We start from the raw sequence: 19,397 nt of genomic DNA, 5'->3' as shown, positions 1-19,397 counted from the left end.
TTTTAAGGTGTGTTTAGTAGTCACTCATCCAAATTTTATGGCAAACCAAGTTCATGCCCCTTTTTGTTCCTTGTGGAGCGCAGAATAAGTACTGGATTTTCAGCCTGAAAAAGATGGTCCACTATTGAACCATATGAAAGAGAGATCTTGGTGTCACGTGTCCCAGTCTTGATCTGGGGAAAAGAATAAGCATCATTACATTCTTTCCTAGTGTTTTGGTAGAGATAACCAATAAGTTTTCAGTTGTAAATGGGACAAGTGTTTGCTGGAATCACATTACCAAGGCCAAGCAGCAGTGACAGGCAAGTGACAAACCTTCAGCCTCCTAGAGGGGAGAAATGAATGCCTGTGTGTAGTTCATAAAGTGTTTATAACAGGCTTATTGTTTTGTGGAGAAAAGTAACTGCAGTGAGACCAATTGTTAATATAGATCTTGCTTACACGGCCTTGAAAAGACAGGCCCTGAAAAGCAGTGTTTATTTAAATACTGTAGATGGAAAAACATTAGAAATCATAATGAGACAACTTAGTGGAATTTGTTGTAAGATTTTTGTTCAAATTCAAAATGTTGTTTTTTCAGAAACTGGTATTTCTCTTTAAAGTAAAATACACTTGCCTGTTCTCACACTTTGCCACGCACACACATATTTCATATTTTTTCTTGAGACACTGTGTGAGCCATTCATTATTGACTTGTTCCTCTCTTTGAAAGAATATCTGCCCACACAGTTAAAAAACAATTGTCTGTAGGCTTCATCCTCTTCATGCAGAAGTGTGTGGGTGAGCAGTATTTAACCCAGTTGTAAACTCAAGGAAATAGCTATCAATTCCCGCCCTGCTGGAGACTGATTCAGAAGATCAAATGGAAGATTAGTTTCCAGCTTCAGAGGGACAAGGGAATATGGTAAATTCCCAAGATTGTTGTGCTATCTCTCCCATCTTCCATATTGAGCATGAGTTGTGTCCATTTGGCAGAGACTTTGGCCAATCAGGCTGCTTGCTAACAACTATTGTATCTGGACTCTGAGTTGTGCTGTCTTGGAAGACTAAGTACTGTTACTGGAAATGGGTACATAGCTTTCAGATCCCTTTGCATACACCAAACTCCCTGAGGACAGCTCATGTATTCCTTTCAAACCTCGTGTTGCAAATAATGTAAAGCAAATTGCTAGCAGCTTTGTGGTAAAGGAGAATGTTTCTTCCTGGTAGTTTTTACTCTGATTCATGTTGCTCTTTCTCACAAGTCTCTTTCTCTGCATATGAGGGTGGCAGAACATAGGCTTACAGATAATTGAGCTTGCTGCTTGTTTCCTGAAGAGCTCCCACAAACATATTTTTAAATTGTTGAATTTGGGTCACTGGCCACAAACTTGCATATATTTGTCTGATATATATCACTTCTTTCCCTCTACATTTGCCATTTTTTTTTTCTCCAGAGTGAAATTCATCCAGTGTTTTGTTTTTGCTATAAATACACATCTCAGCTGTATTTCTATCCTTTGTGTCAACATTAAAACTCCCTTGTTCTATGTTTAGCTTGAATAATTACCAAACCATTTGCAATTAGAACTCTGGGATATGACCTCACACTGATTTATTCCTTTGTTTCTTTCTGTATTTAATACATTTCAGATACTGAAAATAGCAAATCTTTGTCGTTTTATTTTGATGTTTATCAGTAATGGAAACATTCCAAAACAATCAGCCAAATACCTATGCTTTGTTCATTTATTGCCTTCTCTGAAGATAAATTGACTGTACTCAACTCTCTTCAGCATTTTTCTTCACCTAGATATTATGCCTTGTGCAGCCACCCCAAGGTGACTGTTATCACTTAATTAAATCCTTGCACGCTGGGAAGAAAAAACAACATCGTTCGTTCATAACCCCAAGGAGGTGTTTTTTTTCTTTAAGCCACTAAGCTCTTTCCCTGTTTTATTAACTTATTCCTGGCTACAGCAAGACATACTTTGTTGATGAGCAAAAGGTTGTATTAGCTTTTTATTTTCTGGGTAAACTTATCTTTTCCCTGGGAAAAAAATGTGGGCATTACAACAAAGAAAAAAGGGATCTCTCCAAACCCTGCAATTCTAGTAAAGGTCTGTGTAAACATCAAGCTAGTAAAGAGAAACAGGGGAGTAGCAGGAAGGAAATGAGAAAATAAAATGCAAACATAAAGTTGGAGCAAGACAAAAAAGTAAGATGACATGTATATACACAGGGAAACTACTGCACTGCTAAGGGAAAACTGACATAAGGAATAACATTTTTGAAGAGAAAAATATATCAGGGCTCTTTATGTTACTGTCTGGAGCAGCATCTTTTTATTAGCCTCTTGGTTAATGTCCTCTCTCTGTCTATTGATTTTAGACTGCGTAACACTGTGCTCTTGCTTTTACCTTTGCATTTTTTTTTCTAGAGTGCACAATCCTATGGTAAGAGGAAATATTGCAGATGAGCCATTCATTGAATATGTGAGACCTTTGATTTGCTTTTATGTTGTTTTAAGCACAGTACTTCATATGAGAAAGTTCACTTAAAGCAGTGAGTTACCAGAATATGTACAACGGTTTAGCTGCCTTTTTGCTCGTTTCTAGTCCATTAAGCGTAGGACCAGAAAATAGGTTTCTCTACTCTAAAACTTGGGCTCAAGCAACCATATGTATTTGTTCATGATGCTAAATCATTTTGCCACCTGCTGTGTTCAACAAGCATTTACAAATAGTAAATGCTATTTAAAGCTGTAATATTTGCAAGAGCAGTTTATGCTGTAATATCATTTGTACGAGAAGCATAACATTTTAGTGTGTAATAAGAAAGAGCTTTTAAGTAGTTGGATAATTGTGATTTTTAAAATATTAGTACTTGTAATGTGTAGACTATAATTATTGTAGGTCAGAGACAGTAGTATAAGTTTGTACATGAACCGCAAAATACTGATAGATTTGGATGGATTTGTTCCAAATCCAGCATGTCTGTAGTATGTATCATAGTTAGTCTCTGGAAATTCCCTGTTCATGATAAAGTTTCAGCCTAAATTTTGGGCTTTCTTTTGTTCTGTGCTTTTAAATTTTTATCTGTAGCTTTCTAAATCAAATTAGTAATTTTACAGTGTTTATATGCCTTTAATTTTCTCTCTTAGCAATAACAAAAATCTTTCAGTTTACCTTCACAGATTCTAGGAATGCTTTCCAATCTGTGTGCAATGGATCTGCCATCCATAGTGATTTTAAACTATACTCTGTGTTTTTGTCTATATCTAATCTATTTTAACTTAGAGGCCTGGAGACTATCTATAGATTTATCTGCACATCTTAATGAACTTATCCCAAAGGTATCTGAAGCCTCTTTTATTTGAAACAAAGGCAATAGCAAATTTATCAGTTATCAAGATTTTAGGTATGGTTGGTTTTCAGATTACTATTAGAGAGTGGTATAGGAAACACTAATTCTGCACTGAATTAAGTTTTGGTGTCAAAAGGGGATAGATTCCTCAGAAGGAGGTAGTCTGGGCATCAGTAAGAGCTTTAGGAGTTGGCTGTCGGCAGAATTTGATATTTAAATTTGGGGCACTGCTTTAAAATAGCTGTAGTAAGTAAGTATATACTTTCTGTTTTCCAAAACTGGTTATGTCAGATTTTTGAACTTTTCTTGTGCGTTAATAATTGGAAATTCTAGTTCTGCATTTGTTGTATTATGTGATTTTTTCATAAATAATTTTAATACTTATTTGTGATATTAGTGGGTGGCATACTGACTTCATTGCAGGATTTGGAAATGGCACCGGAAGCTTGTGAGGAAGAATTTTATTCCAACAATGTTTAGCTATAAATAGATGGCAAGATATATTGCAGTTTCAAACAACCATGCTTTAAACTTTCATACAGCATGAATGTCCGTCTTTTATGGTCCAAAAGCATTCTGAATTTCTAAGCACACTGGTGTGTTTATTTTATCTTCTGTTAAAAATGTAATTTAGAAATAAGAACAGTTAGTCATAAAATACCATAGGAAATCACCTCTAGCAAGTGGAATTGTAATTCTGCTAAGGATAGTAGTAGACTGAAAATACTGTTTAGATTTTAAACCCTAGTCAGAACTCAAACATTCTTCTCAGATGTAGAAAACATTTGGTTATATTTCTGTAGCAGTTATATTGTGTGTGTGTGCTTCTGCTCTTTCCCATCTGGTTTCAAACCAGAATCAGGGAAGGACTGATAAAACACCATTTCTTTTTCACTATAATGACTGGAAACAGATTGAAGAAATTCAGATAAATGTCGGAACTCGTTAAAGCATGACCACTTAAATTTATTTATTTTAAGTTGGAAGGGTTGCTGCCAATTAAAATGGCAAATTTACATGCAGAAGTCTATCTATACTGCTTTCTGTTGTGTGTCAGGCAGCATGTTCATTTGGGCATGGTAATGGAACAGAATCTGAACTGGAAAGACATTCGCACAACACTAAAAAAGTACTGACATCATCTAATTGCCTGTTTGATAGGACAGGGGGTAATGGTTTTAAACTAAAAGAGGATAAGTTCAGATTGTATATAAGGAAGAATTATTTTATGGTGAGGGTGGCGAAACACTGGAACAGGTTGCCCAGAGTGGTGTTAGATGCCACATCCCTGGAACCTTTCAAGGTCTGGTTGGACAGGGCTCTGAGCAACCTGGTCTAGCCAAAGATGTCCCTGCTTATTGCAGGGGGGTTGGACTAGATGTTCTTCAAAGGTCCCTTCCAATCCAAACCGTTCTATGATTCTGCGATTCTATTTGATTCTGGCTAACAATAGTTTTCCAGTGATTTAAGAGAAAAGGATGGATTAAAAAAAAAAGAAGCTACTGGGACAAATATAGTCTGTTTGAGCAAATTCTGGTTTGTATTTTATTTTTTACAAAAAGGTTGAAGTTAAACTTGCACTATAAGTTCTTTCATTTATGTGCCACAAATAAGACTTGAAAGTATACTGCATCAGGGAGAAAGGACGTTGTCAAAATGCAACATTACAGGACCTCCAGGTAGGAGGAGCAGAAATTTAGAACTGCAAAATAAAGTTGCACAGATAACTGACAACAACTGTCTGAAATTTAGACAACCAAGCAAACATGTAAGTTATTGCTTAGGATCTAGAAGAAGACATTGCTCAAAGCAGGAGACAGTTGCAGGTACATGTGACTTTTTAATGGAGCAGTAAGAAGAAAAATATCACAATGAAAGCAGTAAAAGCTAGGATGCTATACTCACACTGTGTTTTTAAAGCATCATGGTTAGAAGGAATTAGAAGTGTTTCCTTGGTTTTCTCTGGGTGGTTCTGAATAACAGGAAAATGGTGCTAACATTTGGCAAGAGGAAGAGTTTTCCTTTATCAGTTCCATTGATGAAGGCAGTTTTACCACAATCATCTTAGGGAGAGACTTTAAGTTTCAGATCTGTTAAAAATTGCAGTGAAACAGATAGTAACAGTGTAGAGCAATCATGTCAGTTCCTACCTGGGACATGGGATACAACGTATAGATTGTTGACATGTGCAATAAATAGCATTAGAGTCGGTGGTGTCAAGACTTGTTTTGGGTTCTTCAGATAATGTGGCATCTGTGTTATTGGCACAACCGACAGCTACTGTACTCTGCAGTGTCAAGGAAATCTTGAGCAGCCTTTGATGAGCAGGTTATTGATACTTTATGCTGCAGCTGCTCCAGGGGACCCCTTAAGGACATATCGTGATAGTGTGGCTGCACACTAAAACCCTGTGGTAAAAATCCACGGGAACATTTTCACACGGTTACTATGAAACTGTTTGTAAAAGTTAAAAATATGATCTTGGTTGAAACCTCTTGTTTCTGACTTCTTCTGTATGGAAAAATCATAACCCATTCACCCCTCCCCACCCTAGAAAATGGGATTTTATTATGGAAATATGAACAGACGCTTAGTTATCACAGCAGTCAGAGGTGCCAATATAATATATTAGCTTGTATTTTAAAAAGAATATAAACCTTTTTCGCTCAATGAGCTTCTCTGTTCTGTTGATATGCTTGAATTTATGCAATGAGCTGGTAAAGAGCAAAATCCATACTTATCTTTACCTACACAGACATTAGAGGTGAGCTTAGGGAAAAAAAAAAAAAGAAAATAAAATGGAAGGAAGGAAACAAGGGAGGGAGGGAGAAACACAGTATTTCCTCACAGCCTAGGGTGAGATTAGAGTCCTGCAGAGCTACATGCTGTCTTCTTACCTGGTCTCATATTCCAGCTGTGAAACAGAAGTGGAAGGTCAACATAGCAATGGTGTTTTGTAGTGGCAAACTGAGTTATTTCCTGAAATCATTTAGGACCAGACCTCCAATTCCATAAGGATAATTGATTTTCACATAAATGTGCATTCCCCCCTTTTGTGGGAAATGTACTCCGGGAGTGAAGCGCTGTAACCTCAAAACCCTTGAAAGAAGTACTACAACCCAGCGTGGAGGTACCAACTTTACTGTATAGAATACAGATGTAGTGGATAATTTCTTCAGGGGAAGATTTTGAAATATTTCTATTATTAATGAGGTCTCTAACTTGTTTCAGGAAGGTGATTGTTTGGTTTTCTGTTAATCCCATATATTTGCAGTACTCCTGTGTTCTCTCCTCTTAACTGCACAGACGAGTGAACAGAAACCAGATGTTCTATGGGCACCAGAATAACATAGCATAGTTTTCTGTAGATTTCCATCTTGTCTTCTATTGACTTTTGTGTCTAAGTCAGTGCAACCTGAGCTGAGGCTTTTTGAGTGCTCGGGGATTTGAATGGTCTCTTCTTTGTGATGTCTAATACTATAGGAACTCATAGTCCAGTTTTCACCACTGCAAAGGCTCTCAGAGGGTCTCATCTCCATTTTCAGTCTGTTTTCACCAAACCTGTAGGAATTTCTCTAAGCCCTCTGCTGACTGTCAAATCTAGCAAAAACTAGCCATGGATTGAAATGCTGCTAGAAGGACAAAGACAAGCAGAATAGAGGAAACTAATATCAAAGTTGGAGGAACCACTTCACAATCCAGACATCCAAGACTTATAGTTTTGTGGGCTCTTTTTCTTTTGCCCCCTTTTTTTTTTCCATGCCTCTATAAACCTAACTTCTGACTAGCAGGTTCGCATTCCTGCCAGTTCAGATTCGTCTTGTTTTAAGGTTCGCAGGACTAAGGAGTCAACTGACAGTAACAGTTCTGGAGGCTTTTATGTGCTGGTCTTTACTGGAAAAGCAAAGAGCTGCTTTAATTTAGTCCATCTGTATATGGATACTAGAAGACCTCAGAGTGGACATCTGTGGAACTGCTTCACACTCCCATAGGTGGAGAAAGAACTGGTATAGCAAACAGGTCTCCAGCATTAGTAGAAGGATTAATGACAGCTGGAGGAGCTCTCAACTGATGAGGACTGTGGTCTGTCTTCTTTGCATGGTAACATGGGATAAATGGCTGAAGATAATAACATAGGTTTTTATTTTTTTACATATATCTGCTAAGAGTTACAGTCAGAAATGGCACTGGATTGAATGGACTTTGAATTTGTTCTTAATGTTCTGTGTTCTTACTATCTCTATATTCCACTGTCTATAAAATATTCTCAACATGTTCTTCTTTCAAGAAGAGTATAAATCAGAATGATATGCTAGTCAAAGAATTCAACTCAATTTCTCATTCAAATCTATTTTGGTTGTCTGAATTGCCATCTAATAGATTAAATATGCTAAACATAAGCCCCTCATCCTGTTCTTCCCTGAGCACAGCCTCTCTGCTTCATATGTATGAAATTGTGTGATGCAAGTGAGAACACATGTACTCAGTTCTGGGCTAGAGGTCTAATTCTAGCAAGCCAATTGTCAGGATCAATCATGAGAGCATCTGAGTACCTACTGAGTGCAGGTGTTATTTTAAGAGTACAATTAACTCTATATCACAAATTTTTTCCCTATGTTTTTTCCACCTATTTTTTTGGACAACAGACATTTAGATACCTATATCTGTTTACTTTCACACAGTGTCAAATTGTGTTGATTGAAAGGAATGCTAACCAAATATGCAGATATACAATGAATATAAGATCAATTTGAGTAGAGCTTAAATTGAAATATTCATACGTAACACAAAAAGGCTTTAAAATTACAGCTTTGGAAACAGTAACATTCACAATAATACTTTTTGCTCCCATAATCTGTTGTGCTTGTACAGGTGCTTTTACTTGTACCGCTTGTATAAGTGCTTTTACTTGTACAGTGTTCTGCCAGATTAGATTCCCACAATCTCTTGACGTGTGGTCTGAGGTGCAGGTCTGAGGACTTAGTCTTCATTCTGCCAACTCTCACTATTTATCATAGCTTCTGCTGCTGGGTCACCTTACTCTTTCAGTTTTGGCAGTTATGGTAGTAATCGTTATGCAGGCACATACAGTGTCCAGTCTTTTACTGAGGGCAGCACCTCTCAGTGCACAAATGCATATGTGATTCTACCACTGAAGGGCAGAAACCACTTCATATTCAAACCCTACATATCCAAAGCAAAACCAGTCCACAGCTGGGTGTACACTAAATCATGACCCTAAGTGATCACATTCTCAGGATAAGAGATATATAATGTAATCTCTGTATGATATCTCATCCTGAATAGATATAGTTGATAATATTAGGTGGCATGCAGTTATTGGCATCACAATCTGCTGTCCAAACAATCTGCAACCAGCACGAGGAAGGATAGGAGCTCATCAGGACTTGGCATCATAAAGATGAAAGGTCAGTGCTTTAATACACAACACCTACAGGATGGTTTGGGATTTTGCAGCAATACAGAATGGCCTTCTAGAAAAAAAATAAATTTCTATCTACAAGGCAAAAATCCCTAAAAGTCTTTTGTTGCTTTTGTATACAAAAAAAAATGTCAAACTCTTAATCTCTGATTTTTTTCTTGAGCTCCCATCACTTATAGGTTTGTAATCTTTCTGTGATTCTCAGGCTTAACTCTGATACTTGTCAATCTATGATCAGTGAATAAAACTGGGAGTACACCTTAAGCACTGGACTACCACCTTTAAACATTATTCTTGCCTCCAAGCTTTTCTCCTCTATACTCTTCACTTTTGCAATGGTTCTGATCTGGAATAAGATCTGTTTTTTCTAATCAAGTAGAAAATCTGCCCCTACAAGTTTTTGCTGCTTTGGTTACATAAACATACTTATTCTGTAAATCTGGTGAAAGAGGCAGCAAAGGAATCAGTACAGTTTACTCTTCCTCCTTAATTTCTTGGCTTCAAGCTGTAAAGCAGACCTCCTTATTATTGAGAAGTTTATTTTTTGGCACTTCCTGTTGTCATAAATTGCATCCTGACCACACGAGCAAAGAGCACAAAGATGACAAATTAAGAAGCTGGCACTGAAGTCCGTTCTAACCACATCCTTTGAGCTTGTCCTCTTACCTCATCTTTTTTACTGTAATTGGTTTGGTGCCAAGTACATCTTGCTTTGTTGCCAAATATGTGTCATTAACTCACAAGGAGTCTATGGTCATGTAGCCATATAATAATTGCGGTGGACTGTTATTGAAAAATGGCAGTGGTTTGAGAGTTGAAAACAGGGTTTTCTGTGTATCTGGTGTTGGGATTTTTACTCAATGGTAAAAAGCTTGTAGCCCAAGGGACACAGCAGCTTTGGCCTTTGGGGTTTTGTATTTTCTGCAAGGAATTAAAAAGACTGAAGAGGAAGAATAAAGCTTTTAGAGATTCTTGTAAGTCAATAGATGATCAAACTTCAGTTTCTCATTTTTATTCATGTGTATCAAATTCATCCACATAAAATCCTATTTCCAGGAATAATACTCCAGTTGGCTGATAGTACTTAACTGTGAAAGCCCAAGGTCAGATTTTCCACCTAAGTAGTTATGCTTTTGTATGTTTGGTGGATATTAGTCTGATATCTTAATAGTGAGAGCAGGGTAAATGGGCACTGAGAATTTGAATCAGATTTCTGTTAGCCATCATTTATGCTTTTTATTTCATTTTATCCCCCGTCCATAAATGGTTGACATGTTGAAATGAAACTTCCAATTTTTGTTGCTGTCTTTAGTAAATCGTGAGGGTTTTAAGCCATGCTATAACACAGTCAATAAATTATGCAATGATACGTTTATTATAAAAGAGGAACTATTTGCTTTTGTAAATATCAGTTGCATCCAATACTGTCTCTCTTTTAAAAAAAGAGTAAAATATTTTTGCTGTTATTGAATGTTGTGTGTCTAATTGGTGACAGGCTTTGTCCTGAAATTAATGCTCAGCTACAGTTACAATATCATTATGTCATAACAGTGAAAAGTTCTAATTAAGATGATCTGTTTGCCAGGAAAAAGTTTAGTATATCAATTAATCTATCAGGGGGAGTATTGCCTTCCCCAGCCCCTATCTTCTGATCAGAGCCTGAATGATGAGAAAAACATCACAGATGCATGCTGCATTGGACAGAGAACACATGCATGCATTTAAATCATGTATATCTTACTTTTTACTGATGTAATTGTGAAATATGTTCTTTTTGCATTCATAATTAGGGGGTGTAACAGATGGTGAAGGCTTAGTTTAAAATAATCTGTCATTAAAATAACCTAGCCTACTGGTAATTCTTCACTCTAACTGGAGTTTAGGTCAGGGTAACGGAGTTTTTTGCAGCAGTGGAATACACTAGAAAGAATTAGGGACTTCATGGATAGTAGGAAATATGAGGATATTCTCCAGAAGGACACTATAGTAAACTCCGGTGAATTAAATTTGCCTGTAGTGGGAATATGCAAAAATGGCTGGGACAGAATTCCTCTGACAAATATAAATCTATTTAGTACGATGCATTATACATTCGTGCATATTCGGTCAAAGTGGTACAGTGGGTTTCATATCCTGAGAGGAAATAACATCGCTATTCTGCAAATACTGTAAAAGGTACTTAATATTTTGGGTTAAAAACCCATTTTCACATTTTTCTGATGTCAAAGGATATAAATTATAATTATTGGCATTACTATTCAGAGGCGCTGTGGGTAGTGACTTTTACATCAGAGTCTCACTTCCTTCGCGTCTACCAGATTGACTTGTTGGTATGTGACAAAGGAAATCTTGTATCCGTCCTGTCTAGCTAGTTTAGAACAATTTTCAGGAATAAGAAAACTGGCTAAGTAAATCAGATACTTGAATGTCTTTAAAGCATTTATTTTAGTGTTTCCTCTAACAGCTCTGAAGAAAGCATATAGATTTCAGCGTGGTATTATGATAAATCTTCTCAAGGAGGGGCAAGCATTAACATTTGTGTCGGTTCTTTTTCATCTTAATCCAACCTTGGTTAATAATCAGAAAATTCCACATAGTGGGTAAGAAGGTGTAATTAACCCTTTGACCCCAGAATCTTAATTGGCGCCTGTTGAAAACAGTGGGGCAGTTAAAAAAAAATAAAATTAAAAAGTAGCCTGTGGTGATTGAAACAGCATAATACATAATGGTATTCTGAAATCAAAAGTACTAGGCAACTTCAGCTTTAATCACATTTTGCATGGTGAAGTGTGGGTTTAAACAAGAAGTTGCCAGCCTTGCTTAAATTGGATTGTGCTCAATGTTGGCATTTGAGGTCACCCTGACCCTTTTTCAGCTGCCACACTAGATGGGATAGGACTGAGTTTATGAAAGTCAACTTAATTTAGAAAAATAAAAAATAAATTAAATCAAGAGTATTTTCCTAACAGAAAATGCTCTACCTTTATATTCATGGCCTCTGCTTCAATGAAAATAGGATATGTTCTGAAAAGCCAGTTACATTTGCAGGCACTATTTCTGTGTTACAGTTGATGATAACTGTGGAAGATCTGATACAGCAATCCTACCTGCCTTTGAACTGCAATGAAACTGTTCAGAAATTCCGGCTGGAAATAACACTGTGGCGCTCATTTAGAGAGAGAAATTTGAAAGGTGACTAAATCCAGTACCCTTCTCGCATTTGTTGTGTACTTAGTTATACATAGGTAATACAACTGATACTTCCAGAGATTTCTCATTAAAACAAAATTCTTTGTAAACAGTTAGTATACAATAGCATCACATACTCTTCTTCAGTATATAATATAACCTCTGTTATGTTGCCTTGAACCTTCTCTGAAGTCTGCTGCTCTCTTGGCATGCACAAAGGACGTACGCTTTATGAAAAATTGAAAAATTTCAACACACATTACTTAAATAATAAATATTCATAAATAATACCTATGAATAACGAATGAGACAGTCCTTCAGAACTATTGTTTGACCTGTATAAGGAACAACAAAATTGTCACAAAAGTGGTCCATCTCAGCCCTTTCATACTGGCGGGAGGAACTGCCTTGCCTTGGAAGGTAGCTGTTTCTCCCCATATTTTTATTGTCGTTTTGCTTAGGTATTAAGCATTGAGCTTAGTACTTGGGGTCCTTGTTCTAATGTCTTTGTACTGCAGGCATAGAAGTAGTTAGCTGTTCCATTAGCTGTTAATCAGTGGCTTTTTCAAAATATGATTAAATGCTTTCTGATTTTGCTCTATTGAATAAAATACCAAATTTGGTCAGTATTTGTACCCAAGGATAACTTCAGGGAGGTGGGAAAGGAAATGAGAAAGAAGGACTGACCATGACTTAGTAGGCTCAGTTAGCATAATGAACTGATTTTATGGCACGGGAAGTAACTAATCACGCAAGAAGCCAAGGAGTTGTGAGCATGCTGCGTTGGCCCTGCCAGTCCATCAGTAGTGCCTCCTTAGAGCCTCCATTGTAAAAACTAGGAGGAAAAAGTAATGAATAGTCTCTCAGAAAGAAAGAGAAGGAAAGGGTGAAGAATTAAAACTGTTTAACTGAAAGGAGACAATCAGAGTCAGTGGCATAGAAAAGTAACAAGGTCTTAAGGTGTCTAACACTCCTCACTTTAAAACTCTTCCCAGTTGCTCGTGACTTTCTGGGCTTCAGTCATGAAGGATGAAATTTCTTTGCACAGTTGTGTCAACCAGAGATAGTTTTATTTATATTTTTCCAGCAAAACTGGTTTCAGCCGATTCCAAAACAACACCGAGGAAAACATTTCTGCCTAATCAGTACTAGAAGCTTTCTTCAAACTTTTGTTTCATTAAGAAGTCTTAATTCCTAAATAAGATGATACGTAGAAAAGAAGCAGGAAAGCCATCAATGACTCAGAGAATTATTTTTTGCTGTTCTTAGAAAACTCTATCCAGATGTGCTAGATAATTACACACTAATGTAAATCCATCTGAGCCACTTCAGTCTTAGCAGCTTTATCCACCTGTTGCTTGTTCTGGTGTTCCTCAATGGCCTGACTCTTGGGTACATGAGCATCTACATGGCGCACCCTCACTACCAGGTTCTGCACCCAGGCAGTGATATCTTGCCACAGTGCAGCATTAGACACACTCTAGTCAGATCTGTCGTTATCTCAACGCTTTGTGTCCCACGTTGGGCGCCACAAAGAACTGTCGTGGTTTAAGCCCAGCCGGTAACTCAGAACCACGCAGCTGCTCGCTCACTCTTCCCCTTTCTTCCCCCTGGCTCCCGGAGGGATAGGGAGGAGAATTGGCAGAATGCAACTCCCAAGGGTTGAGACAAGAACAGTCCAGTAACTAAGGTACAATACAAAGCTGCTACTGCTACCACCAATAATAATAATGATAAGTGAAATAACAAGGGGAGAGAATACAAGTGCTCACCACCCACCAACCGATACCCAGCCTGACCCGAGCAGCAATCTGGGCCTTCTGGGTAGCTCCACCAGTTTGTATACTGGGCATGACGTGCTGTGGTATGGAATACCCCTTTGGCTAGTTTGGGTCAGGTGTCCTGTCTCTGCTTCCTCCTGGCTTCTTGTACCCCTCCTCACTGGCAGAGCATGAGACTAAGAGTCCTTGATTGGAGTAAACATTACTTAGTAACAACTAAACACATCGGTGTGTTATCAGTGTTGTTCTCAGGCTAAAGTCAAAAACGCAGCACTGCACCAGCTACTAAGAAGGAGAAAAATAACTGCTACGGGACAATAGTGTACTGAACAGACCAGAGCATAAGTGTGCTCCAACTGTATGTAACTCTCTCAGATATCATGATCATGCCAACTAATAACAACCTGAGGTTAGACAGAAACTTCTAGTAGTCTTGTCATTAGCTACAGAACCATTATGTATATTTGAAGCACCTATGTACATGCCATCAGATCCAGGAAAACTGAGCCCTGCAGATAGGCTGGGAATCTGATCCAGTATGGTGATTCATTGTTGCTTGTGGAGAATGGTGTTCTAGCAGAACATGTATAGGTGGCCAGGGAATCTGGGTGGTGGTTCTCAGTTTTCTTTCTAATGGAGGATTAAACCAATTCCCTCAAACAAACATGAGACGGAGCATCAGGAAAACTAAAATCCAGACCTTTAAAGATTTACTCTTCTGATTTTTCTGTGGCAAGGAAAGTGGATAGTAGCAAAAGAAATAATACATGGTGGGGAAGATCAGATGAGTAAAGGTTTTGATTGTCCTGGTATGGATCTAAGTTTGAACTTCACTGTTCCAAATTTTCCACCTGTTATTGATGTTAAAATTCAAGGAACTGGTGTTTAATCATTTGAAAAGAAATGACGATGATTTATAAGAGGCCATAAATGGCTTGCATAATATAAATGTTTTTACATGAAGAAAATCTATGCAGATTTACATTTTTATTAATTCATAAATATAAATTAGAGTCTTTCTTTAATGCAGTGTCTTTGGTGAGGGTTTGTTTTCCAATATGTGATTTATTCTTTTTAGAAAACAGATTTTTGAACTAATTCCACCACCTACTACATCAGAGAGGGGTGAACACTTGCCAAAGACAGCTTCTGACCAGCAGCGTGTTAGAAATTAATCAAAAAGCAGAAGAATAAAAAAAATAAAATCCCTCAGAAACCACTATTCTGTATTTCAAAAGATGTGAAATAATTACACGATTTTGTCATCGTATATCTCCATCAGATTTGTGTGCATCTCCTATTTTTTCTTCCAAAACCAGGTTGATCTCTCAAATTTTACAGTTATATTTTGCTCTACACATACCTTTATTCCAAAGGGGTTTTTGGGGTGGGATTTCTAGGGATTGTTTCTTGCTCGTTCCAAGATTCGGGGTGTTTCTTATTTTCCGAGTTGTTTTAGCATTTCTAATTTCTGTAATTTTGTGATTTTACTTCTGCAATAGTGAATGCTTGTTTGCCAATAATCAACCTCATAAAAAGCATAAAAATAAAGGCACATATAGTGTATGACAGGCAGTTTCATCCTAGTGAAGAATTGCTCTTATTCCTAGAGGTGTATTTCTGTCTTGATGTGCAGTGATTTACACCATGTGTCAGTTTAGAATATAGTCGTTTGTTTATTAACTGCACTCATGTTTCAAAAGGTGTGCATTAATCTGTGTAGTCGTATTTTGATTTTTGCAGTTGCAGTGGAAACCACATCCAAAGACTTGAACCTGTCAATGTAAAATCTGATCTAGAGTTTTACACCAAAGGGATGGAATTCATAACATTTCTGTAGACCTAAGCTGTAAACATATTTGACAGTAATCTGCTGATTGGCTTTTTTTGTTGTCTCACAAAAGGAAATGGGTGTGTGTGTGTGTGCGTGTGCGTGTGCTTGTATGTGTAATCCTCAATTAATTAACAAATTATTGAGGTCCATAGTGGTTTGAGTGATGGTAGGATTTTATTTTCTCTTTTTCAGTTTTCAAAAGTGGAAATTCTCAGCTTTGATTCTGGGAGGTGGTGGTGGGGGTCTTCTTACATACCATTTGAGTGGAAGGTTATTTGTTTTCCTTATTTATTCTTCCTGTAAAAAAATGAACAACATTTTATTTTTCTATATTTCTTCTGTCATACAAATGAGATAAATTTTATACAGTATATGGCAGATGTAAGATGACAATAAGTCCTGGAACTTTGGAATATACTCATATGCTGTTTGTTAATATATTGGTAGAATATAAAGGAATTGTCTTAAGGACTCAAATTAAAGACACTCTCATAGAAACCAGAACATTTCCCTTAATATGTTCTGTGATGCCTTTGTTTGAATCTATTTCTATCTGGAATGTAGAAATTTTTATCAATCTATTCACTTTTTTTTTCCCCCTTACTTTGTAGTCCCTGGATGGATTTGTATTTGCACTAAATCAAGAAGGAAAATTTTTGTACATTTCAGAAACTGTCTCCATCTATTTAGGCCTGTCCCAAGTAAGTACATGCTTTCAATTTTAGAACTTAATTGCATATGATGTGTTCTTCTGTTTATAATTCTTAAAGAAATAATAATTTGGTGTCTGTATTTTATGTGGATTATTGAATTAGTCATTTAAAATTGCATCTGGTTCATCCTGAGAAGTAATTGGAAAACGCATCTATCAGTATTGGAGGTTGAGATAAGATAAACTTGTGCTTGAAAACTCTTTGCCATGAAGTATCATTATTATTTTATTGAGAACAAATGAAGTTTCTTTTCTCAGTTGTTTTGAACTTTAAACCTCTATACCTGATCGGAAAGGGACACACTAATAGTACTTCCCTTGTGTCCTATTACTGGATGTTTATGGAGTACCCTGCATTATCCAGGGAGCTGACACGATGACAGGGAGTCATTTGGAGTCAAGAAATGCTGAGAGAGACCATTAAAATGTCTTGCAGGGAGGGTTCCAACAAGGACACATTTTGCTGCTTTCACAAATGCTCGCTAATATTAAAAGACAAATTTATAAAATACAATAGTTTAATTTTTTTATTTAGTTGCTGACCACTGTTTGTCAGAGTTTAAAAGGCAGGACAAAAGTGGCGGGAAAGAAAAAGTTGCCTGTTGATGCTTATTCCTATTGCTGCAGCATTCAGAAATGTTTAGGAAGGATAGCTTCTTTCTGCTTGTGCTTAGAAATGCAGCAGAAAGATTTTGCATGATGATTTTCAGAGTAGGATAATCTCCTTCTGTTGCAGTCATCCAAAGAGAAAAAGAAAAACTGAGGTAATATTTATTTCAGCTTCTTTAAATTGGGATCCGCAGTGCTGTGAGGAGGCAACTATTAGCACTGGCAACTGTCAGTTTTGCTGTACCACAGCAATGATATGGGAAATTTTAACATTTGGTGCCGAAAAAGACTAATTTAAAATATTATCTTGTGAGGATCCGAATAGAGGTTCATTAACTCCTCAAAGAACATGCAAGCAATTGTCTGTAATAAGTCCAGTAATTGTTAATTTGTGCTGGCTTTAGCAAACCAAATTATAGAAATGGAAACAGAGCTGTTTCTAACTCACGTCAGTATTCTTGTCTGTCATTTAAGTCCCTCATTTTGTAATAGACTTTAATCCCTGCCTTAATCTGTTTGGGAGTTAGTATCAAGAATCTCAAATTTTGAAATTGGTGCGCCACCATGTTGCTAATACAGTAAAGAACTGGAACTTTAATGTTTATTATTGTCTTATGCTCATATTAATCTGTTTTATGCATAGTATCCAACGAAGTTTAATAAGCCAGTAAAGAAGAAGGATGGATAATTAGTTTAAGCAGGTAAATGCTAATTAGGAAACTCCTGAAAGGCATCCATTATACACTAGCTTAAAACAAATTTTACAGCCCTGGTTAGTGGTGTAATCCAAATTCTGTCAAGGCAACTGCATTTTCTGTAATTGAGATGTGTATGTTTGCTTTGCATAACAGATGGCTCTGTATGCTTAGACTGATAGCTAGGAAAATAATAATTGCATTATTCTGGCCAAAAGAATATTAGCTCTTGGGTTTTGGCCATTTCAGTCAGTCCTCCTGCCAGCACAGCATATGCACATATATGGATTGGATTTTCAAGGAAATTGATGCATCTGGAATAGTGTGGCCATCTGAAATATCATCTGTTCAAGAAAAATTTGGCTTTAACCCTATGCTAGTCTCTTGTTAAAAGCGTTTGCTGCCACTGTCTTTTTAACTATAGGAGTTGGTAAATCTTTTCTTACTCTGAACTTACATCATGTTGTTAAGACTTTACACTTCATCTCGATCCCCATATACATTTCAAGCAAGGGTTCGAATAAATAAAGCAATTGTCTTTGCCTGTTAGAGTATTCGATATATCAGCACAAATGTTTCCTTGTGTTCACTACTGAAAGTATTGATGGAAAAACTAACAAAAATGAGAACCAGGACTGTGGATTTTAACACAATAATAGATGACATTTACTGAGAACTGCTACAATGTCTGTGGTTTTTACTGTTCTTCTGTCTTTATGGAGACATTTTGTATATCAGGCCCACTGTATTTATATTTTTAACATATTATTCTCTTGGTATATTATTATATAGCTAGATCTCTTAATAATGATAAAATAAATGCTGTATCTGCTTGTTACTAAATCACTATTCAAAGGTTATTCGTTACAAAAAATATTAGCAAGAATATCCATAAAACCGTTTCTCAAACTATACATGTAAATGCTACTGTTTGCATGACAACAATCAAAAAACACTTGTGAACACTGAATTTCTGTAATGGTCCAATGTGATACATGTGGTGATGAATTTCTTGCATGGCAGGTAAACGCTGATAGTTCCCTATCCTGACACTCTCCAACTATATATTTGTGTAGAAGCTCTAGGTAATTTTGCACTTCAGAAAGTCTGGATGTACATTATAAGCATTTTTATATGAATCGTCTTCTTCAAGTGCTAATTTTGAAGTCTTACTTTCTAGTCAAATGTCTTCTTAAAGACTTCATCCTCATTTGTTTTGTTTTGTTTTTTCTTTTTTAACTAGTATATTTTACCTTGAAATAATGTACAATATATTGCGTACTTGTAAAGCAAAATCTCATGTGTCTTAGCTAAAGGAAAATAGACCTTGCACTGAATCTTAGCAAGTGAAAACACTTTTTCATAGAACCCAATTTTTCTCTTTTCTAAATATTGGAAGTCAGTGGTACAAAACAAATGGATGCTGATGTTCTAAGATAGCTGCAGGGCTAATAGTAAAGAAATCTGATAAAACAATGTCTTGGGAAGTAGCCTAGCAATGATGATAATAAAGTTACTCCTGGCAAAAAAAACCCCAACAAAACAGTAAACAAAAATTACACTAAATACTCTTTTGGCATTATAGTGAATGTACCATGCATGCAGACACCCATAGATATTAGGCACTTTATCTTCCAGTTAATACTAACAAAGTTCATTTGGCAGCTGTAGATTTTAGAGCTCACTGTGAAATTGAAATCAGAGCAGTTTCAGAGAACAGAAATATATTTCAAAGTAGAGGGAAAGACACAAAGTTAGCTGGAAACAGTGAGAGAAGGAAGAGAATGAA

At 36.7% G+C, this 19,397-nt stretch overlaps 1 protein-coding gene across 5 annotated transcripts in view; it reads left to right on the top strand.

The window, feature by feature from the left end:
• The window catches only part of NPAS3 (neuronal PAS domain protein 3), a 614,400-nt gene that overhangs the window by 413,769 nt on the left and 181,234 nt on the right, over positions 1–19,397 (top strand). For all 5 annotated transcript variants that reach the window (XM_030482079.1, XM_030482081.1, XM_030482076.1 and 2 more), the window contains one exon: positions 16,204–16,293. In XM_030482079.1, coding sequence (XP_030337939.1) covers positions 16,204–16,293 — 90 coding nt within the window. The remainder of the gene's footprint in view (positions 1–16,203; positions 16,294–19,397) is intronic.

The sequence above is a fragment of the Strigops habroptila genome, chromosome 4 (genome assembly GCF_004027225.2).
Source record: "Strigops habroptila isolate Jane chromosome 4, bStrHab1.2.pri, whole genome shotgun sequence".
Classification (NCBI taxonomy): Eukaryota; Metazoa; Chordata; class Aves; order Psittaciformes; family Psittacidae; genus Strigops; species Strigops habroptila.
This window is presented reverse-complemented; position numbering and strand designations above follow the sequence as displayed.